Here is a 16,449-nt window from a genome sequence, read left to right as displayed (position 1 = left end):
AACTGAAATCTTTGATTTTTCTTCTCACCAAAATGAAAAAAAAATAATTGCAGATCAAACAAAACATTTTGTTCAACCCAAAACTAATTTTGGGGGGCTTCTTCATTTTGTTTTGGGTCATTTTGGGGTGTTTTCCCACCTTTTTAATTAGCTAAATTTGTAAATGAAATGCCATTTTGAAATGAAAAATCAAAACATTGTATTTCTAAATGGCTGAAATGAACAGTGTCAACTTTTTTGAAAATTTTTCCTATTTTGGGGGAGTCAAAACTATTCGCCAAATTAGTCCCGAATTCACAAATAGTGTCAATGAAAAATGCATTTTTTGGTGATTACACTAGTCACTGAAAAATATTGTCCAATACTGACCTTGACTGCATTCCCATCAATGACTGAAGGGCGAAAGACTCCATAACTCATTACCAAGTCCCTGGGCCAAATGCTTCTCCAAGTAATACGAATAACAATAATACAATTTTTAAAAGTATCAGTGACATTTGTATGGCTGCATGTAGAAATTTGATTTTGTAAAAACCCCCAGTCCAGGAGGTTCGTTATTTTTAACGTTAACGGAGCACGTACTGGCTTGCAGGCATGCGCAGGGGCCTGTTTTTGTTGCTGTTAATGTCCAGGGGATGTTTGCCACTAAAGTTGAACTTAACCACATTTTGGTCCTAAAGCTCCTATCTGACCCACCTGAGCAGTCCTACTGGATTTGTATGAGTAGGATCACCTGATTAGATCAAACCCATAGTCCATCCTATCCAGTCACTGACAGTGTCCACCACCAGATGCCCAGAGGAACGTGCAAGAACCCGACAGTGGGGAGTTGTGGGGTAATCTGCCCCTACACATAGCTCTGATCCTGGTCTCTAGTCAGAGATTAGCTAAGATCCAAAGCACACAATGCAGCATGAGGTTTATTATCCCTTCCAAAATTATAGTTGTCATTAATTATAATAACTCTGGACATACTTGATGTCCATAGAAATGTTCAGTCCCTTTTTGAATCCTGTTACGTTCTTGGCCTCAGTGACTTCTTGTGGCAGAAAGTTCCACAGGTTCAATCACATGTTGTGTGAAAACATATTTCTCATCATGGGTTTTGAATTTCCCACCGTTGAATTTAATTGAACGATGCCTTATGTTACGGGAGAACAGAAGTTCCCAATCTACCTTCTCCACACTCATTATTTTAAATACTTTCTTTATGTCCCCTTGTACTAAGATGATTGTGGTATTGTCCTCTATAGTTTATCTGATGTGTAAAATCAGGAGTCTAGGGCCAGATTCTGCCACCCGTACTCACGTAGAGTACTACCTTGCTTCTCAACTAGTTGCACTGAGCTGAATGGAGTTACCCAAATAGTAAGGAGCTACTCACTATGAGTACGAGCAGCAGGACATAGCCCTTAATTTGGGCCAGCCCGTCTTTTCTGAAGAAACATTTATCATGTCTAGTTGGTGCTAAGTGGATTTTGCAAATGTTTCTTAAATTTGCACTAATAGACTTGCCCAACATGCTGCACCAGTGCAGTCTGCAGCCATCAGTGTTGGTCTCCAGGAAACATCTTCCAGTTTCTCTGTTAAAAGGAGACAATTTAAGGTGCTTTCTTTTTAACCTGAATCCAAGGCAGACGTGGATGTGATGGAAGCAAGGGACTGCAAATTTTATCAGCGCATTCTCAAATGTGGGTTTAATTTCTCCTTTGATTTATTATGTTCCCTTCTGCGCACCTTTCCTCTAATTTTATCCATAGCGTTTAACCTATGATCAGCAGTTTCTTTTTAGTAACTGACTAGTTCTACTTAATATTTTCCTAACCAAAATGTTTCTCTTAATAAGTGAGTTATCAACCTATCTAATCTATCTAACGATTTGTGTACAGCTCCCATCATCTTATTTCAGCACCCAGGCTCCTAAATCTGTTCCACCACTTTGGTACCTTCACAGCCAAAACACCGCTGTCCAGGTAAATTCAGTGTTAGAAGCAGGTTGCCCTACAGTGTCTTATCACAATAAGGAAGGAATCTGGAAGACATATTTTTGGGTGGATAGAGCAGGAGACTGGGATTCTATCCTGTTCGCTGTTTTCTAAGCCGAGGTGATAAGTAAAAGTGCTGCATTGTGTCATAGCCTTCCTTCATCAGGAATTTAAAAACACAATAACCGTTTACTGACAGGCAGAACACGGGACTGGGCAGCAAATGTTCTAAATCTTTGCTAAAAATAATTTCGTGCATTGTTGTGTAGTCATGAACATATTTTTCTAACTCCCCAACACAAGGCGGATCGCATGACATCCAGTTTTTATTTCTCAAACTCTGGTGGAATGAGTATACAGTTTGGCCGGGTCTGCTCAAAGCTAACATTTTGGGGGCAAAAGGTTTGTAACAGGGTCAAAGTTTCTAGGCTCCTGCAGATGAATTCAGGGCTCCTCTTTTATGCCAGCCTAAGCTCCAGATGTAAAGACTTTTTTACAACCCTGAATAAAGATGCAGAATAAACACTGTTGATTCATGCTGGATCTTGTTTGCATCAACCAGAGTATAAGCGAAATTGAAGCATTTCTCTAGAGCAGAGAGAGCCATGGGCTGTGATAGAGGAGATGCTGCCAGGAAGCCCTAGAAAGTGGATAGATTGGAAACATGTACAGGGTGTACTAATCACCAGGGACCAAAAATGGGACATACTAAGAGAAGGTTTCAGAGGCGTAGCTATGTTAGTCTGTATCAGCAGAAACAACAAGGTGTCCTTGTGGCACCTTATAGACTAACTAATTTATTTAGGCATAAGATTTCGTGGGCTAAAACCCATTTCATCAGATGCATGGAGTGGAAAATACAATAGGAAGATATATATAGCAAAAGCAACAAGGAGTCCGGTGGCAGCTTAAAGACTAACAGATTTATTTGGGCATAAACTTTTGTGGGTAAAAACTCACTTCTTCAGAGGCATGGAGTGAAATTAGAGATGCAGGCATTATATAGTGACACATGAAGAGAAGGGAGTTACATCACAAGTGGAGAACCAGTGCTGACGGCCAATTCGATCAGAGTGGATGTGGTCCACTCCCAGTAATTGATGAGGAGGTCTCAATTCCAGGAGAGGCAAAGCTTCTTTGGTAGTGAGCCAGCCTCTCCCAGTCCCTATTCAAGCCCAAATTAATGGTGTTAAATTTGCAAATGAATTTTAGTTCTGCTGTTTCACTTTGAAGTCTGTTTCTGAAATTTTTTTGTTCAACTATAGCTACTTTTAAATCTGTTAAAGAATGTCCAGGGAGGTTGAAGTGTTCACCTACTGACTTACAAAAAGCCTTCATGTGTCATTATATAATGCCTGCATCTGTAACTTTCACTCCATGCATCTGAAGAAGTGGGTTTTTTACCCACGAAAGCTTATGCCTAAATAAATCTGTTAGTCTTTAAGGTGCCACCGGACTCCTTGTTGTTTTTGTGGATGCAGACTAACACGGCTACCCCCCGATACTTCATATATATAGCAGAACATTAAAAGATGGGAGTTGCCTTAATGTCTCCCCACCGTCTGGGAGGTGTGAGCCCCAGCTTGGGTAGAAATACACATCCTAGCTTTGCTCAAACTAGTGCATAAAAATAGCTGTGTGGACGTGGTGGTGTGGGCGGCAGCTTGGGCTAGCCTCCCAAGGACGTACCCCGAGATTTGGATGGCTTTGTAGTTGGGTGGCGTGCCCAACCCACCACCCAACCTGTCAGGGCTACACTGCAACTTTTAGGTGCTAGCTCAAGCAGAGCTAGCACATGTGTGTCTGCTCAAGCTGAGAATCCCACTCCCAGCTGCTGTGCAGATGTACCCAAGGAGTAAATCCTCTCACTGGTAACTCCTGTCTCCTGTGGACCAGCCACTAGGACGGGACCCGTAACATTCAGTGAACCACGGGTTACATGTGAATGCTCTTTTTGTAGCATCTGCTTACGGATATGTTTGAAGTGATCAAACCCAAGGAGCACCAGGTTCTTGTCTCAGTTATACTGATATAAATCTGGGGAGATGCTGACACCTTGCATGTCAGTGGAGTCACTCCAGATTAACACTAGCGTAACGGATAGTAGGATCTCTCCCTTTGGGTGCAGATTTAATTGGACATCCTAAGCTCACTATGAGCAAACATAAACCTGTCTGAAAGCCCTGTGGGTTGTAGCTTGAAATGGTATCACTCTGAACCAGTTAAACCTGACCCCTGTAGGTGCTGGCTTCAAAAACTGACAGAGATGGAAGAAATCAATGCTTACCTGACTTTTAGTGGGCATCTCCTGAGGTGGCTGCCAGCCATAGAGCTGAGTTCAGGTTCAGCCAGTGTCTCACAGGCGTGTGCGTGTAGGGTATTCGGTTCATCTTCACCTGCAGTCTCCATTAATCCTCCTGGACCGAGGGGGAATCAAATCTGACATACGAATGAAAATAACCACTATGAATCCAGCTGGCCAACAGTAGAGTCTCTGTCTCCCTGCAGGATGAGGGGCATCCAAAGTTTATTGAAGACAGTAAAAAGACTGCCATTGGCTTTCATGGATGTTGACTCAGGTCCAGTGTATCCTATAGCCAAGTCAGATAGCTCACTAACCACTATGTGGATTACTACCCAGGGTCAGAGGAACTGTATGATTTGATGCAATGACGTGCTGGTCGTTGTCCTCAGGTGCATATTTTGGGTCAGTCCTTACTTGGTCAAACTCTTGTTAATGGCAGTGGGAGTTTTGCTGAAGGCAGGATTGTGGGATTTGGCCTGTTAGTAATCATCTAGTTCCACAGACACTGCTTTTCTACTGGGGATTTCAGTGATTTTCAATTAGTTTTTTTCAGATCTTCCTTGCCTGTGCCTGGGGCTAGATGGCGAATCAGGAGCTAGCTCCTTGGCAGCCTCCCGCCTCCCTTTCACCAAAAGAAAAAGCTCTTTAAAAACAAACTCAGCAAAATTAAAGGAGGGAAAAAATCTAAAACAAAAACTGTAGGGCTAACTGAGGCTGTGCGTACCGTGCCCATTTTCTCTTGCACATGCTCACTGCGGCAGTGCACCCCCGGCCTTTCTTTCATATTGCCTGTCTGGGGCTAGGAGGTGGCTTTGCCACAAGCCCTGTATAAAGGGCCATGTGTGGTTATTAGGCAGCCTCCTCTCTCCCACATGGTCCAAGGGGGAAGTCATCTGCACTAGCACTTTACCATACTGCCGGCTCATCTGTGCTGGTTGTGGGAGAGGGGGTGGAGTCAAGGCTCTGACAACTTTCCAGCCCTGCTTGCCCAATTTCCACCTGCCTGTGCTGCTTTGTGGAGGTTGTTGTCTCACTCCAGTGATACTTGCAGCTGGTGCTGGGGAGCGAGGAGGCATCTTATGTCTTTGTCTCCTCTGCGTGGAAGCATAACATGGGTTCCCATCATGCTGTTAGCCTATAAGTTCCTCAAGACAGGAAACTTATGCTCCTACCTGTTTGCAAGGTGCCTCCCACCTTTCTGGGGCAATACAAATATTAAATAGTAATGGGAGAGCATTCAGACTCTCAACCACTTATCGCCAGGCTGAATCTGTTTCATTGTTCCAGGATCAGCTGACACGGCACAACAAAGATGCCATGCATCCATAGTATACCACAAGGGGGCGCGTTGTTCTGAGCAAAGCCTCAGGGTATGTCTACACTACAAAATTAGGTCGAATTTATAGAAGTTGATTTTTTAGAAATCGTTTTTATACAGTCAATTGTGTGTGTCCCCACACAAAATGCTCTAAGTGCATTAAGTCGGCAGACTGTGTCCTCAGTACCGAGGCTAGCATCGACTTCCGGAGTGTTGCGCTGTGGGTAGCTGTGAGTAGCTATCCCACAGTTCCCGCAGTCTCCGCTGCCCATTGGAATTCTGGGTTGAGATCTCAATGCCTGATGGGGCAAAAACAGTGTCACGGGTGGTTCTGGGTACATGTCGTCAGGCCCCTCTCCCTCCCTCCCTCCATGAAAGCCATGGCAGACAATCGTTTCGCGCCTTTTTTCCTGGGTTACCTGAGCAGACACCATGCCACGGCAAGCATGGAGCCTGCTCACCTCACCATCACTGTACGTCTCCTGGGTGCTGGCAGACGTGGGACTGCATTACTACTCAGTCGTAGCTCACTGCCTTTTAGCAGCAAACGGTGCATTACAATTCGTAGCCATCATCGTCGTATTCCTGGGTGCTCTTTTAGCTGACCTCAGTAAGGTCAGTCAGGGGCACCTGTGCAGACATGACTTAGGCCAGTGGCATAGCCAGTTTTTCAGTGTAGGGGGAGCAAACATAAAAAAGGCGCCCTCTCTTGGCTTCTCCCGTTTCCCCCCCAGATTAACCCTGGGACTGGCTCAGGACTCCTGCAGGCTTCCTGGGGGTGCAGATACCCTCCCATCGCCCCACGGTCCCAGGAGAGTCTCTCCTGCCCAGCGTGCTCTGCAGGTATCCCCCACAGGGCTGTGCTGTCCTGCCCCACCCACGGGGTCCCATTGCCCCCCTGCCCCAGACTCCCAGCTCCTGCGCCGCGCCAGAACCCCACCCCGTCCAGACAGCACAGCCTGCGCCCCTGCCCTGCAGGACCAACCCCGGGGAGCCACTCACCTGGACCCCCAGGGAAGGCACCGGACCACCCCCCTGTTCACCTTCCGTCCTACACCACCGCCTGTCCCCAGCCTGCTCCCGGCGCTCGGCACACTCCATGTGGGGCTCGCCAGCCAGGCGGCCTTAAAGGCACAGGGGCCTTTTTGCCTCCCCCTGCCCGCTGCATTAGCAAGGGGGGGGAGCAGGGAGCACTTGGCTGCTGAGCCCTGAGCCGAGGAGCCGGCCCCCTCGCTCCTCCAGCTGTCTCTGCCGCCCCCCCCCAAAGGCTCCTCCGGTCGTACTGCTGGCAGCACCAGCCGGCAGGCGCCGCTTCCATGCCGGCCTGCCACCCCACGGCTCCTCCGGCCGCACTGCTGGCAGCGCCGGCCCGACAGGCACCACTTCCGCGCCTGCCGCCCTGAGGGGAAGCAGCAGCTTCCCCTTAACCACGTTAGGTACACTGCTGACTCAGGCAGGTCATTCCCATCTTCTGCCGAGCACCCAGGAGATGACAATGGCTAGTAATCGTACTGCACCATCTTCTGGCGAGCACCCAGGAGATGATGATGGCTTGCTGTCGTACTGCACCGTCTGCTGCCAGCCTAAGATGTAAAAGATAGATGTATCAAAACAAGAAATTGACCTGATTTGTTTTGTGAAATCAACAGCCTGCTAGACCCAGGGTTTGGAGTTCAATCCTTGAGGGGGCCATTCTGTGTGACAGTTGTTTGTGTTTCTCCTTGATGCAAAGCCACCCCTTTTGTTGATTTTAATTCTCTGTAAGCCATGTCATCAGTCACCCCTACCTCGGTCAGAGCAAAGGCAAACAATTGTTTAGCACAAAACCAGGTGAGGAGCAATGAGGACATCGACATGGTTATAGACTTCTCACAAAGTACGGGCCGAGCAATGTGCCTCGGCAATGTGCACATCATGCTGGTGAGCTCTGCACGAGCTCCGCATGGTCACCTGTGCTGATCAGCACACCACGCTTGCCAAACAGAAATGAAATTCAAAAGTTCGTGGGCCTTTTCCTGTCTGCCTGGCCAGTGCATCTGAGTTGAGAGCGCTGTCCAGAGCGGTCACAATGGAGCACTCTGGGATAGCTCCTGGAGGCCAATACCGTCAAATTGCGTCCACACTACCCCAAATTTGACCCGGCAAGGCCAATTTCAGAGCTAATCTCCTCGTCGGAGGTGGAGTAAAGAAATCAATTTAAAGAGCCCTTTAAGTCGAAAAAAAAAGGCTTCGTCATGTGGACGGGTCCAGGGTTAAAAAGAGGTAATGCTGCTAAATTCACCTAAAGTTGTAGTGTAGCCCAGGCCTCAGTTTTTGTTTGAAAGCAGCATCTCTTGGCCCTACAAACGCTGTCAAATAAGAGCTTCATTTTAATTTGTTCGTGCTGGCCACAAACAGACTTTCACCTTGTTATGCTTTAAGTCTTGACACTGCAAGCTTGGTTGCGGTGTTGTGGGAGCTGTGTTGGTCCCAGGAAACAAAGTAGGTGACGTCACCTCTTTTGGTGGGAGGGACAAGCTTTTGAGCTACACAGAGCACTGCATCAGATGTGGAGAAGGTAAATACAAAGTTGGACAGATTGTTAAGCCTAAGGGGGTCACATATGCTGTAGGAGACCACTTAAAATGAAGTGGGTAATCAACACCACTGCAGAGGTTATCAGGCAGCAGAGTGTGTTACTGAGGGCAGGTCTACACTTAAAATGCTGCATCGGCGCACTGTAGCACTTTAATGAAGACACTCTAAGCCAAAAGGAGAGAGCTTCTCCCGTCGGCATAGTTAATCCACCAGACAATGAAAGGGTTAAATAATTACATCTGGGGAGAGAAATGAAGAAGTAGAGGCAAAGGACATAAATTTGGTTTTAGCTGAGATCGGCCATAAAATAGGGAGTTGAGGTGGTGTAGAGATACAAGGAGGCTGTTTCAACTGGTAAGAGTTGCAAAGGAGAAGGCTCTTTCACCAACAGTGACTATGTAAAGGTAAAAAAAAATGCTAGATGGGCAGAGAGAAGAGGCGGGGAAGCAGAGAGGGGAACATTCCGTGAGGAAGCAGAAGCAAGAGGCTTGTAAATACAAAAATAAATGGATCCTCAAGTGAAAGGTATTGTTAAAAATTAAATTACTAATCACTGGAAGCTTTTACTAAAGTCAAAGATGGTTGATAGCACCCACAGAGACGAAGCACCAACAGCAGGAGGGACAGGAGTTGATCCAGGGCTTAATTTCCTTCAAGAGTCGTAAAAACAGACAAGTGCTGTGCTATGTAGATGAAATTCACCCCTGTGCAGAAGGCTTTGGCATCGCTGGCGTCCTACTCGAACCCTTATGACATAACTGATGCACAGATCTTGTGGTGGCTCCCTGAGCACAGGGGAATTTCACCCGTAGGCGAGGAAATGTCGTAGCTGGGATTCAGATTTTGTGTTTCCTGCAGCTGGTCAGGAAATGATTCTCCTTTTCTCCTGAATACAATTGTGATGAAAAAAAATTGTTTTTTGTCAAAAGTTTGTTTGAAAATTTTCCTGGTTGTGGATTTTATTTTGAATGGAAAATGTTGGGTTTACAACCGTTGGATTTTTTTTGGTTGGCGAAAACAAAACAAAGGTTTGCTTGCTTTTTTTCTCCCAAAATCCCTGCAAATTTTGTAACAAAAATGGAGTCTTTAAAAAAATTCTGATTGATCAAAAAGCCATTTCCCCACCACTAAGAGTTTTGATGGGAAATTTTCCACTAGCTCTAGTATTTGCCTTCAGGGGCTAATGAAGAAGAGAAGCAGAAGTGTAACTACCAGTGCTTGGTACACATTGCAATCTGGGTGAATCCTAAAAAACCCTCACATAATTGATAGCTGTACAGCAGAAGGGATGTGTTAAACAAGGGTTTTAATGTATACATTGTGGTGCAATATAGAGCAAATGGCACAACGCAATCCCGAGATGAGTGGCGATTGTAGAAAACATTGGACTCTTTACATTTGATGCTCACCTAGCTGCTTCTCATACAGGTAAGCTCGCTGACAACAACGCTTGCGTGCTGCAATGGAAAACCAAAAGTTTATTGTGACATCCAGTAAACCTGCACATTCCTCTCTCTCTTTACATATGAATTTTCATAATAAGAATAATTGCATGTAAGAGTCAGGAATCTCTCCTTGGACTTTTGAGAGCATAGGTGAAGCAATATAGATTTAAGAGGCACTGAGGTCAGGCCAGATTTTCAAAAGGGCTCAGCATCCACAGTGATCAGATTTTCAGCCTCCCAGTGGCGACTTTTGTTTCAGTAGGCCCAGATCCAAGTAGGAGTTTTCCGATTGACTTCAATGGGCAATGGATCAAGCCCAACGGGAGCTGTTGGATGCTGAGTTCTGGCAAATCTGGCCCCATATGTTTATGGCACGGGGTTTTCAGCAAGCAAAATATACAGCAGGGAAAGGGCCATCCAATGAGATGTCCGCTAAGAAAGGGGGTCGGCTTAGTTTCCACAAGCCACCCATTTTCCCGTTGTTTTAATTTCTGCCTCCTGTTTCTTTTTGAACCCTAGAAATGAATTCAGACCTTGGATAGACGTCAACAGAGTTAAGCTTATAAAAGCTAAGTCCCAGTACAAGCCCCCGGACGAGAAAGTGAGCCACGAAACCAGTTACAGTTCTCAGTTCAAGGGGGAGCCCAACAAGCCTGTACTAGCCGATAACAAATTCATCGATCGCAGGAGGATACGCAGCCTGTACAGTGAGCCCTTCCAAGAATCTTCAAAGGTGAGAAATACAGTGTAAGGGGACAAGGGCCAGCAGGTGCCTGCAGCAGCGCATGGCTATGAAGACTTCATAGCACCACTTAGTTTCACTCCACTTCCCATGGCTTAGTCATTTCTGGCCAGGGACCCTATTAGGAATCATTCTGACACCCTAGTCAGAAGCGTGGGGCCGAATCCTAAACTGGTGTAGGGCAATATAACTGCACTGAAGTCAGTCGTGGGATGCTGGATTACAACAGATGCAAGATCTGGCCCCAGGACAATCTCTTTCAATTCACATTTCCCTTATCTCTAAGGTAGACTATTATTACTTGGTAAACACAAAGTTACAAATGCGTTACCTTCTTTTATTTCACACCAGTAAAATGCTAAGGGCCAGACCCTCAGTTGGTGTAAATGGAGGTGGCTCCATTGACTTAGTAGAGTTACACTGATTTACAGCAGCCAAGGATGGGTTTTTTAATGGATCCGATCTGTACAATTTGAGGTCTGGATTTTTTCCTTCATCCCAGAGTTTGGAGTTGTGCAGTTCTTCGAGATATTGTTTGGTTCTGATATAAAGAGAGAGGGGGTCAGATGAGAAATTCTGCTTTCAGTGGGATTCTGAACCCCCCTCCCAAGTTTGGGAGTGAGAACAGGCTGGATCCAGGGTTTTGCTTCACACCTTCCCCTGATATCATTCCAATTCCACGCTTGGTGCTGCTATTTCTTTTGGCAGCAGATGAACCCCAGGCATCCCAATGTGTTTTTCCTCCGTTGTATCAACCTGAGAAAGGAGCAGAATAAGGAGCACGCCCTCCCCCCACTCCCAGTCCACAGCCCCCTAAACAATGGTGACAGTATGGAACTTATAGAGCGTCCAACAAAGGATCCTGAGATTCTTCCCTTCCCCTTTGTTCTGGGCCATCATTTCCCTTGTCTGATCCCAAAGAAAGGCAACGCCCAATGAGATTGCAAAGCCACTCCCCAAATCAGCCAGTCAAGGGGGTGACAAAATGCACAGGAGGGTCTGGCCTTTGTCCTTACATAGCATTAGCCCCAACACTTGACTTAGGGCTTGTCTACACAGAGACTTAGGGTTTGTCTACATTACCTGGTGGATCGATGGGCAGTGATCAATCCAGAGGGAGTCGATTTATCGTGTCTAGTCTAGACGCGATAAATCGACTGCTGAGCGCTCTCCCGTCGACTCCGGTACTCCACCAGGGTGAGAGGCACAGGCGGAGTCAATGGGCGAGTGTAGGCCGTCGACATACTAGAGGGAAAACACCACGGTAAGTAGATCTAAGTACATCGACTTCAGTTATGTTATTCAGGCTGAAGTTGCATAACTTAGATCGATTTCATTGTAGACCAGGTCTTAGTGTGCAGCAAGCTGGGGTATAAATCAAAGTCTCCGTGTAGACAAGCTCTTAAATGCGGAACATAAATAAACACATATTGCCGTCTCACTGATGATGTCTCTCTCTAAATCCTCTTCTTCTACCTTTTCCTGTGTGTTTCTGTGTTGGCGGTTTGTATGTTACATCCATCCAGGCGGAGAAGCGTAGTGTTCAGCCTTCCAAACCAAAAAAGACAACAACGAGCCATAAACCACTGAAAAAGGCCAAAGACAAGCAGATCGCATCTGGCCGGGCTGCCAAGAAAAAGAGTGCCGAGAGCTCCAGCGGGACAAAGCCAGAGGACAAGGGGAAAAGTAAAGAGATGAACAATAAATTGGCTGAGGCTAAAGAGTAAATTTCACTGCACTTTTCTCTCTCTTTCTTTCATTTTTCTTTTATTAAATAAAGGCCACAAAATTAATTAGAGGCTTCTAATCTGCCTTTGTTCTGATTGTATTAGAAGCTTTTATGTTTTATTTCCAAGGAGGATTAGGAATACTCATTTCAGAGGTCAGGTTTTCAGCTTTGCCTGCATGACACAGATCTACACAGACTAATGGGGGGAAGATAAGGAGGGTGGAATGCACAGAGGATTGTAGGATTACAAAGGTTTTCAATTAATTGTGTGCTGCGAATGTATTAAAAGGCTTGTCTCTTTCCTTGGGCCTGATCCTCCAGTGCTTTGATTACATAAAGCTGGCATTTGTTCCACTGGTGCAGTTCTGTTCCTAAGAGCTGATTCCATGAGGCTGTGTGTCCTTTGGGGGGGGGGGGGGGCTGAGCTCTGTTTTCTCTCACTGGGATCAACAGTATAGGAGAGGTGCTCAATATCTTGCAGGAACAGGCTCTGTAAACCTGGTATAACTCAGTGGAGTCACTCCAGACTCTCACTACTGTGACTGAGAGCAAAATTGTTCTCAGAGACATCAGTAGGTGTTTGGCCCAAAGAAGTGATGAAGGCTCAGATCCCTTGCAAGGAAAGATTTTGGGCTAGATCGTCAGCTGGTATAGATGGGCCAGGCCCATTTACACCAGCTCAGGATCTGGCCCTGTGGTGCAGCAGAATGGAAAAGTGAAGTAAGGCGCAGACAGAGTCCAGCTGGTTGCAAAGATTTCCTGAATGGGCTTCAGGTCAGACTCTGCAGGTTGTTCCTCCCTGTCGTTTTCCAGGATCTGCATCTTTTTTATGGTTTCTGATTTGTTTTGGATCTTGGTCTGATTCTTTAGTTTTTCAGATACAGATGGATATTGTGTGCAACTGGAGTAGGAGGAGGTTTCAGGAATGGATTCAATTTGCAGACATGGCTTTTTTATAGGTAGCATGGAGCAAGTCACCATTGTTAGCTCTGACTGCCTTTTTATACACGCTGCTAGGAAATTATCACAAGCGCAATAGTTTTAAATATACCTGCACGTTAAGTCATGGTTGCTCATAATTGTGCGAATGGAGCCATGACACAGTTATTGGGAGCCCTAACCTTCAACTTGGCCAAATCCTCAAGCTCTCAACTCAGTGTTTATTGTGTCCTTACTCTAGTAAATTCCCACAAATGTCAGCATGACTCAGTAAACACAGAAGGCCTGTTTCCCAGCTGGCATCAATTGCCTTGCTCAGTTGAGTTTGATGGAGCTATATTGATTTACACCAGCTGCGGGTCTGGCCCAGAGTGCTGATCTCAGCATTTGGCTCACAGATTCAGCAGGAGCTAAGAGAGCTAAGTACCTTGTAGGATTCGTTTCTGCTTGACGAAACTGAGGGCTGGTCTACACTTGGGGGGGTCGATCTAAGATACGCAACTTCAGCTACGTAAACAGCATAGCTGAAGTCGAAGTATCTTAGATTGATTTACCTCTCGTCCTCACGGTGCGAGATCGACATCCGCGGCTCCACCTGTCGACTCCGCTACCGCCGTTCGCGCTGATAGAGTTCCGGAGTCGACGAGAGCACTTTCGGGGATCGATATATTGTGTCTAGATGAGATGCAATATATCAATCCCCAAGAAATCGATACAGCGGGTAGTCTAGACGTACCCAGAGACATTGAACCACCTGGGTAATAAACCCCTAGAGCAGCTGTAGGAATCATGCCTGTTTGGCCTTGGTTGATCTTTTTTGCTATAGCTAAAGTTGCAAATTTCACTGGGCAAAAGCAACTGGGGGAAATGTAAGCCGAGAGCTCCAGAACCATATTGCTGTAGTGGTATTGGAAAAAGGAATATCTTGCTTCTAGAATATATTAGATTTCAATTAAATACTTGCAACGATGTTTGTTGTTTTTTTTTCTGGAGGTGGCGATTTCAGTTTTCAGAATCTAAATGTTTGTCATTTGGTATGTCTGAAAAATTAAAAGGGATGCCACAATGGAAGGGTAAGAGAAGGTTTCTAAAGATTAAGGAAGTTCTATGCTACGGAAATAGCAAACTTTGCTGGCCTGAGTAATGAATACATACAAAGTTTAGTGTGTTGTGTAATGTGTCCTGTTTGCCTTGTGCTAACAGCCTAAAGCTTTTAAGTATAAATAAGTGTCATGTTCTGAATTCAGTGGTGTATTTCCAAGTTTAGCTGTGTTAGAACTGTGTAGTATGAACTAACCAGGATGTTTATGTGGAAAAAATATATATATATATATATACACATATACCTCCAATATTTAGGAGGAAACCAGGGAAATCCTCCAGGAAGTAAAACTGTGGAACTGTTTGTGAATGTAATGCATATTTGACATGCCTGCTTCATGGAGAACCTCACTGAACTGTCTATAATGGTCATCGCTATTCCGAGTGCTCAGAAATTGAATGGATGTTGCGCAACTGCAAACCTCAGTTCATTCTGTAAGTGCAGAGTAGCTCAGCAAAGCGTTTCATTGAACTCATGAAAGATAACGCAGCTCGCTGTTCCTTGCATGAAAATGGATGTTTGTTAACTTTTGCAGAGAGCTGAGCCTCAAAGACTCTGTGATTCTTGACCTGTTGACCTGATGCCTCCATTCACCTTTACATTTCTCCGGCCATGTCTACGCTGACAAGCTTACAGTGGCACAGCTGTAACCACTGGAACAGCTGATACCAATAGAAAAGCGCTCTCCTGTCAACACAATAAAACCAGCTCAACGAGCGGCAGTAGCTATGTCGGCAGGAGAGTGTCTCCTGCGGACACAGCGCTGTGCACACGAGCACTTATGCTGGCAAAACGTATTTCACTCCAGGAGGTGTTTTTTTCATACCCTTGAGTGACAAACGTTTGCCGACATAAGTACTAGTGTAGACATTGCCTCCGTACCATACCTTCTTATCTCAGGTAGAGGATAGCAACAGTTACGATGATGAAGCATCAGAGCAGCTGAAGCATGAAAATAGTTTACAATAGCCAGAAACGCTGGCTCCTTCACACGAGAGAGATTGTACCCATTCATTGCAGAGGATCGTACATTTTTGCCCATTAGCACCCATATTAATGCTTCACTAAGTGCCAAGTCCACTGGAAGTCAATGGGACTAAATGGGGCCCTAGGAGATTTAGCAGTAAGTCCCTTATATAGACCCAATTTTGTCTCTAGATGTGCACACTAGTGAGGGCCCCAGGCATGCATCGAAGTGCATAGATTGGCCCGGGGATTAATATTAGGAGATATAATAAAATCAGGTCTTAAGGTCAAATTCTTCAGTGAGTTGCGCTCCATGCTAGCCTGCTGACATCAGCTGGGTTACATGCGGTGTATCTCAGCACAGAATTTGGTCCTAAGGGCCTCATCTTGCCTTAGTTTGTGATGGAACTCCTACCAATGTCAGCTGTGTGCATGGATTCAGGACAGTGTATAGCCCTCTGCCTGCTTTCTCGTTGCTCAGACTTATACCCACATAGTGAATTTAACATTGATCAGAAAGGAGATGAGATCATTGCTGATTCAAGTCCACTTTGGATGCTAAGCTTGTTGCTTTAATTTGGCAAGAATTTATTCTGTAATTTTGGGTTTCCAACTACCACAAAAGCAGTTATACTTCATTACCAACTTACTATATGTTTTGCTCTCCTGGTTAAAAAGTGTTTGCTTTATCCTTGTGAGAATTCCTATGGCTTTGACTGCCTGCTTTCTTATTTTCACTGTGTCTTCTTATTGTGCTGTCACTCCCTTTTGCAAGATGGTGCTAAATGCCAACAGGCTTCTTTTTCTGACTGCTTTGCAAAATCCATCATCCGCTTCCTCATCTGCAATGTTTCTGTTGTAAATACATGACTCCCATGTACTCTTGCCTTTTGGAGGCAGATCAGAAGTGTCTAATTACTATTTTGTGGCCTGGCTTTGGTTGCATATCACAAATTGTCTCTGTAATGTGTTGAGCACACCACCTCTTGGTGCTACTTCATTCTTGCTGTTAGTATGAGAATGACAAAACAAACAGATTAATGTATAGCCAATTGATTGTGACGTGCTTGTGATCTTTGCTTGCTCAAAGGGTTTTTTTTTTCAATGATAAATAAATGCTGAAGACGAATACCATTTTCTTGATCTTGTTTTCTCACTAAGAAGCATAGCTGAGTAAGTGAAGGAAGCACCCTTTCCAACGTTTTACATTGGTAGAGCCGTGCTGAGTTTCATATTGCAAAGATAACAGTGAGATGCTGCACTCTGGCTCTCTTCAGATGTCTGCTGCAGTCACATAGGCATGAACTGAGAGCTAAACATTGGCAGAGATGAAGATGGACA

At 45.3% G+C, this 16,449-nt stretch overlaps 1 protein-coding gene and 1 long non-coding RNA gene across 17 annotated transcripts in view; one reads left to right on the top strand and one right to left on the bottom strand.

Moving 5' to 3' along the window:
- The window catches only part of MAP6 (microtubule associated protein 6), a 61,701-nt gene extending 47,342 nt beyond the window's left edge, over window positions 1-14,359 (top strand). Inside the window, exons 2-3 of the mRNA XM_030557491.1 lie at window positions 10,150-10,363; window positions 11,899-14,359. Of these exons, the coding sequence (XP_030413351.1) occupies window positions 10,150-10,363; window positions 11,899-12,099 (415 nt within the window). The 3' untranslated portion in view covers window positions 12,100-14,359. The remainder of the gene's footprint in view (window positions 1-10,149; window positions 10,364-11,898) is intronic.
- The window catches only part of LOC115649019, a 74,184-nt gene that overhangs the window by 17,783 nt on the left and 39,952 nt on the right, over window positions 1-16,449 (bottom strand). For 5 of the 16 annotated variants that reach the window (XR_003999724.1, XR_003999734.1, XR_003999733.1 and 2 more), the window contains 2 exons: window positions 4,273-4,424; window positions 2,294-2,625 (listed from right to left, as the gene is read on the bottom strand). This is a non-coding gene — a long non-coding RNA (uncharacterized LOC115649019). Of the gene's footprint in view, window positions 1-2,293; window positions 2,626-4,272; window positions 4,425-8,701; window positions 9,072-9,594; window positions 9,643-10,703; window positions 10,914-11,523; window positions 11,618-11,848; window positions 11,921-16,449 lie in introns of those variants that run through there. The other 11 variants (XR_003999722.1, XR_003999727.1, XR_003999721.1 and 8 more) reach the window with 7 other exon arrangements.

This window comes from Gopherus evgoodei, chromosome 1 (genome assembly GCF_007399415.2).
Source record: "Gopherus evgoodei ecotype Sinaloan lineage chromosome 1, rGopEvg1_v1.p, whole genome shotgun sequence".
Lineage (NCBI taxonomy): Eukaryota > Metazoa > Chordata > Testudines > Testudinidae > Gopherus > Gopherus evgoodei.
The sequence above is the reverse complement of the archived record's forward strand: the minus strand, read 5'-3'. Positions and strand labels throughout refer to the sequence as shown.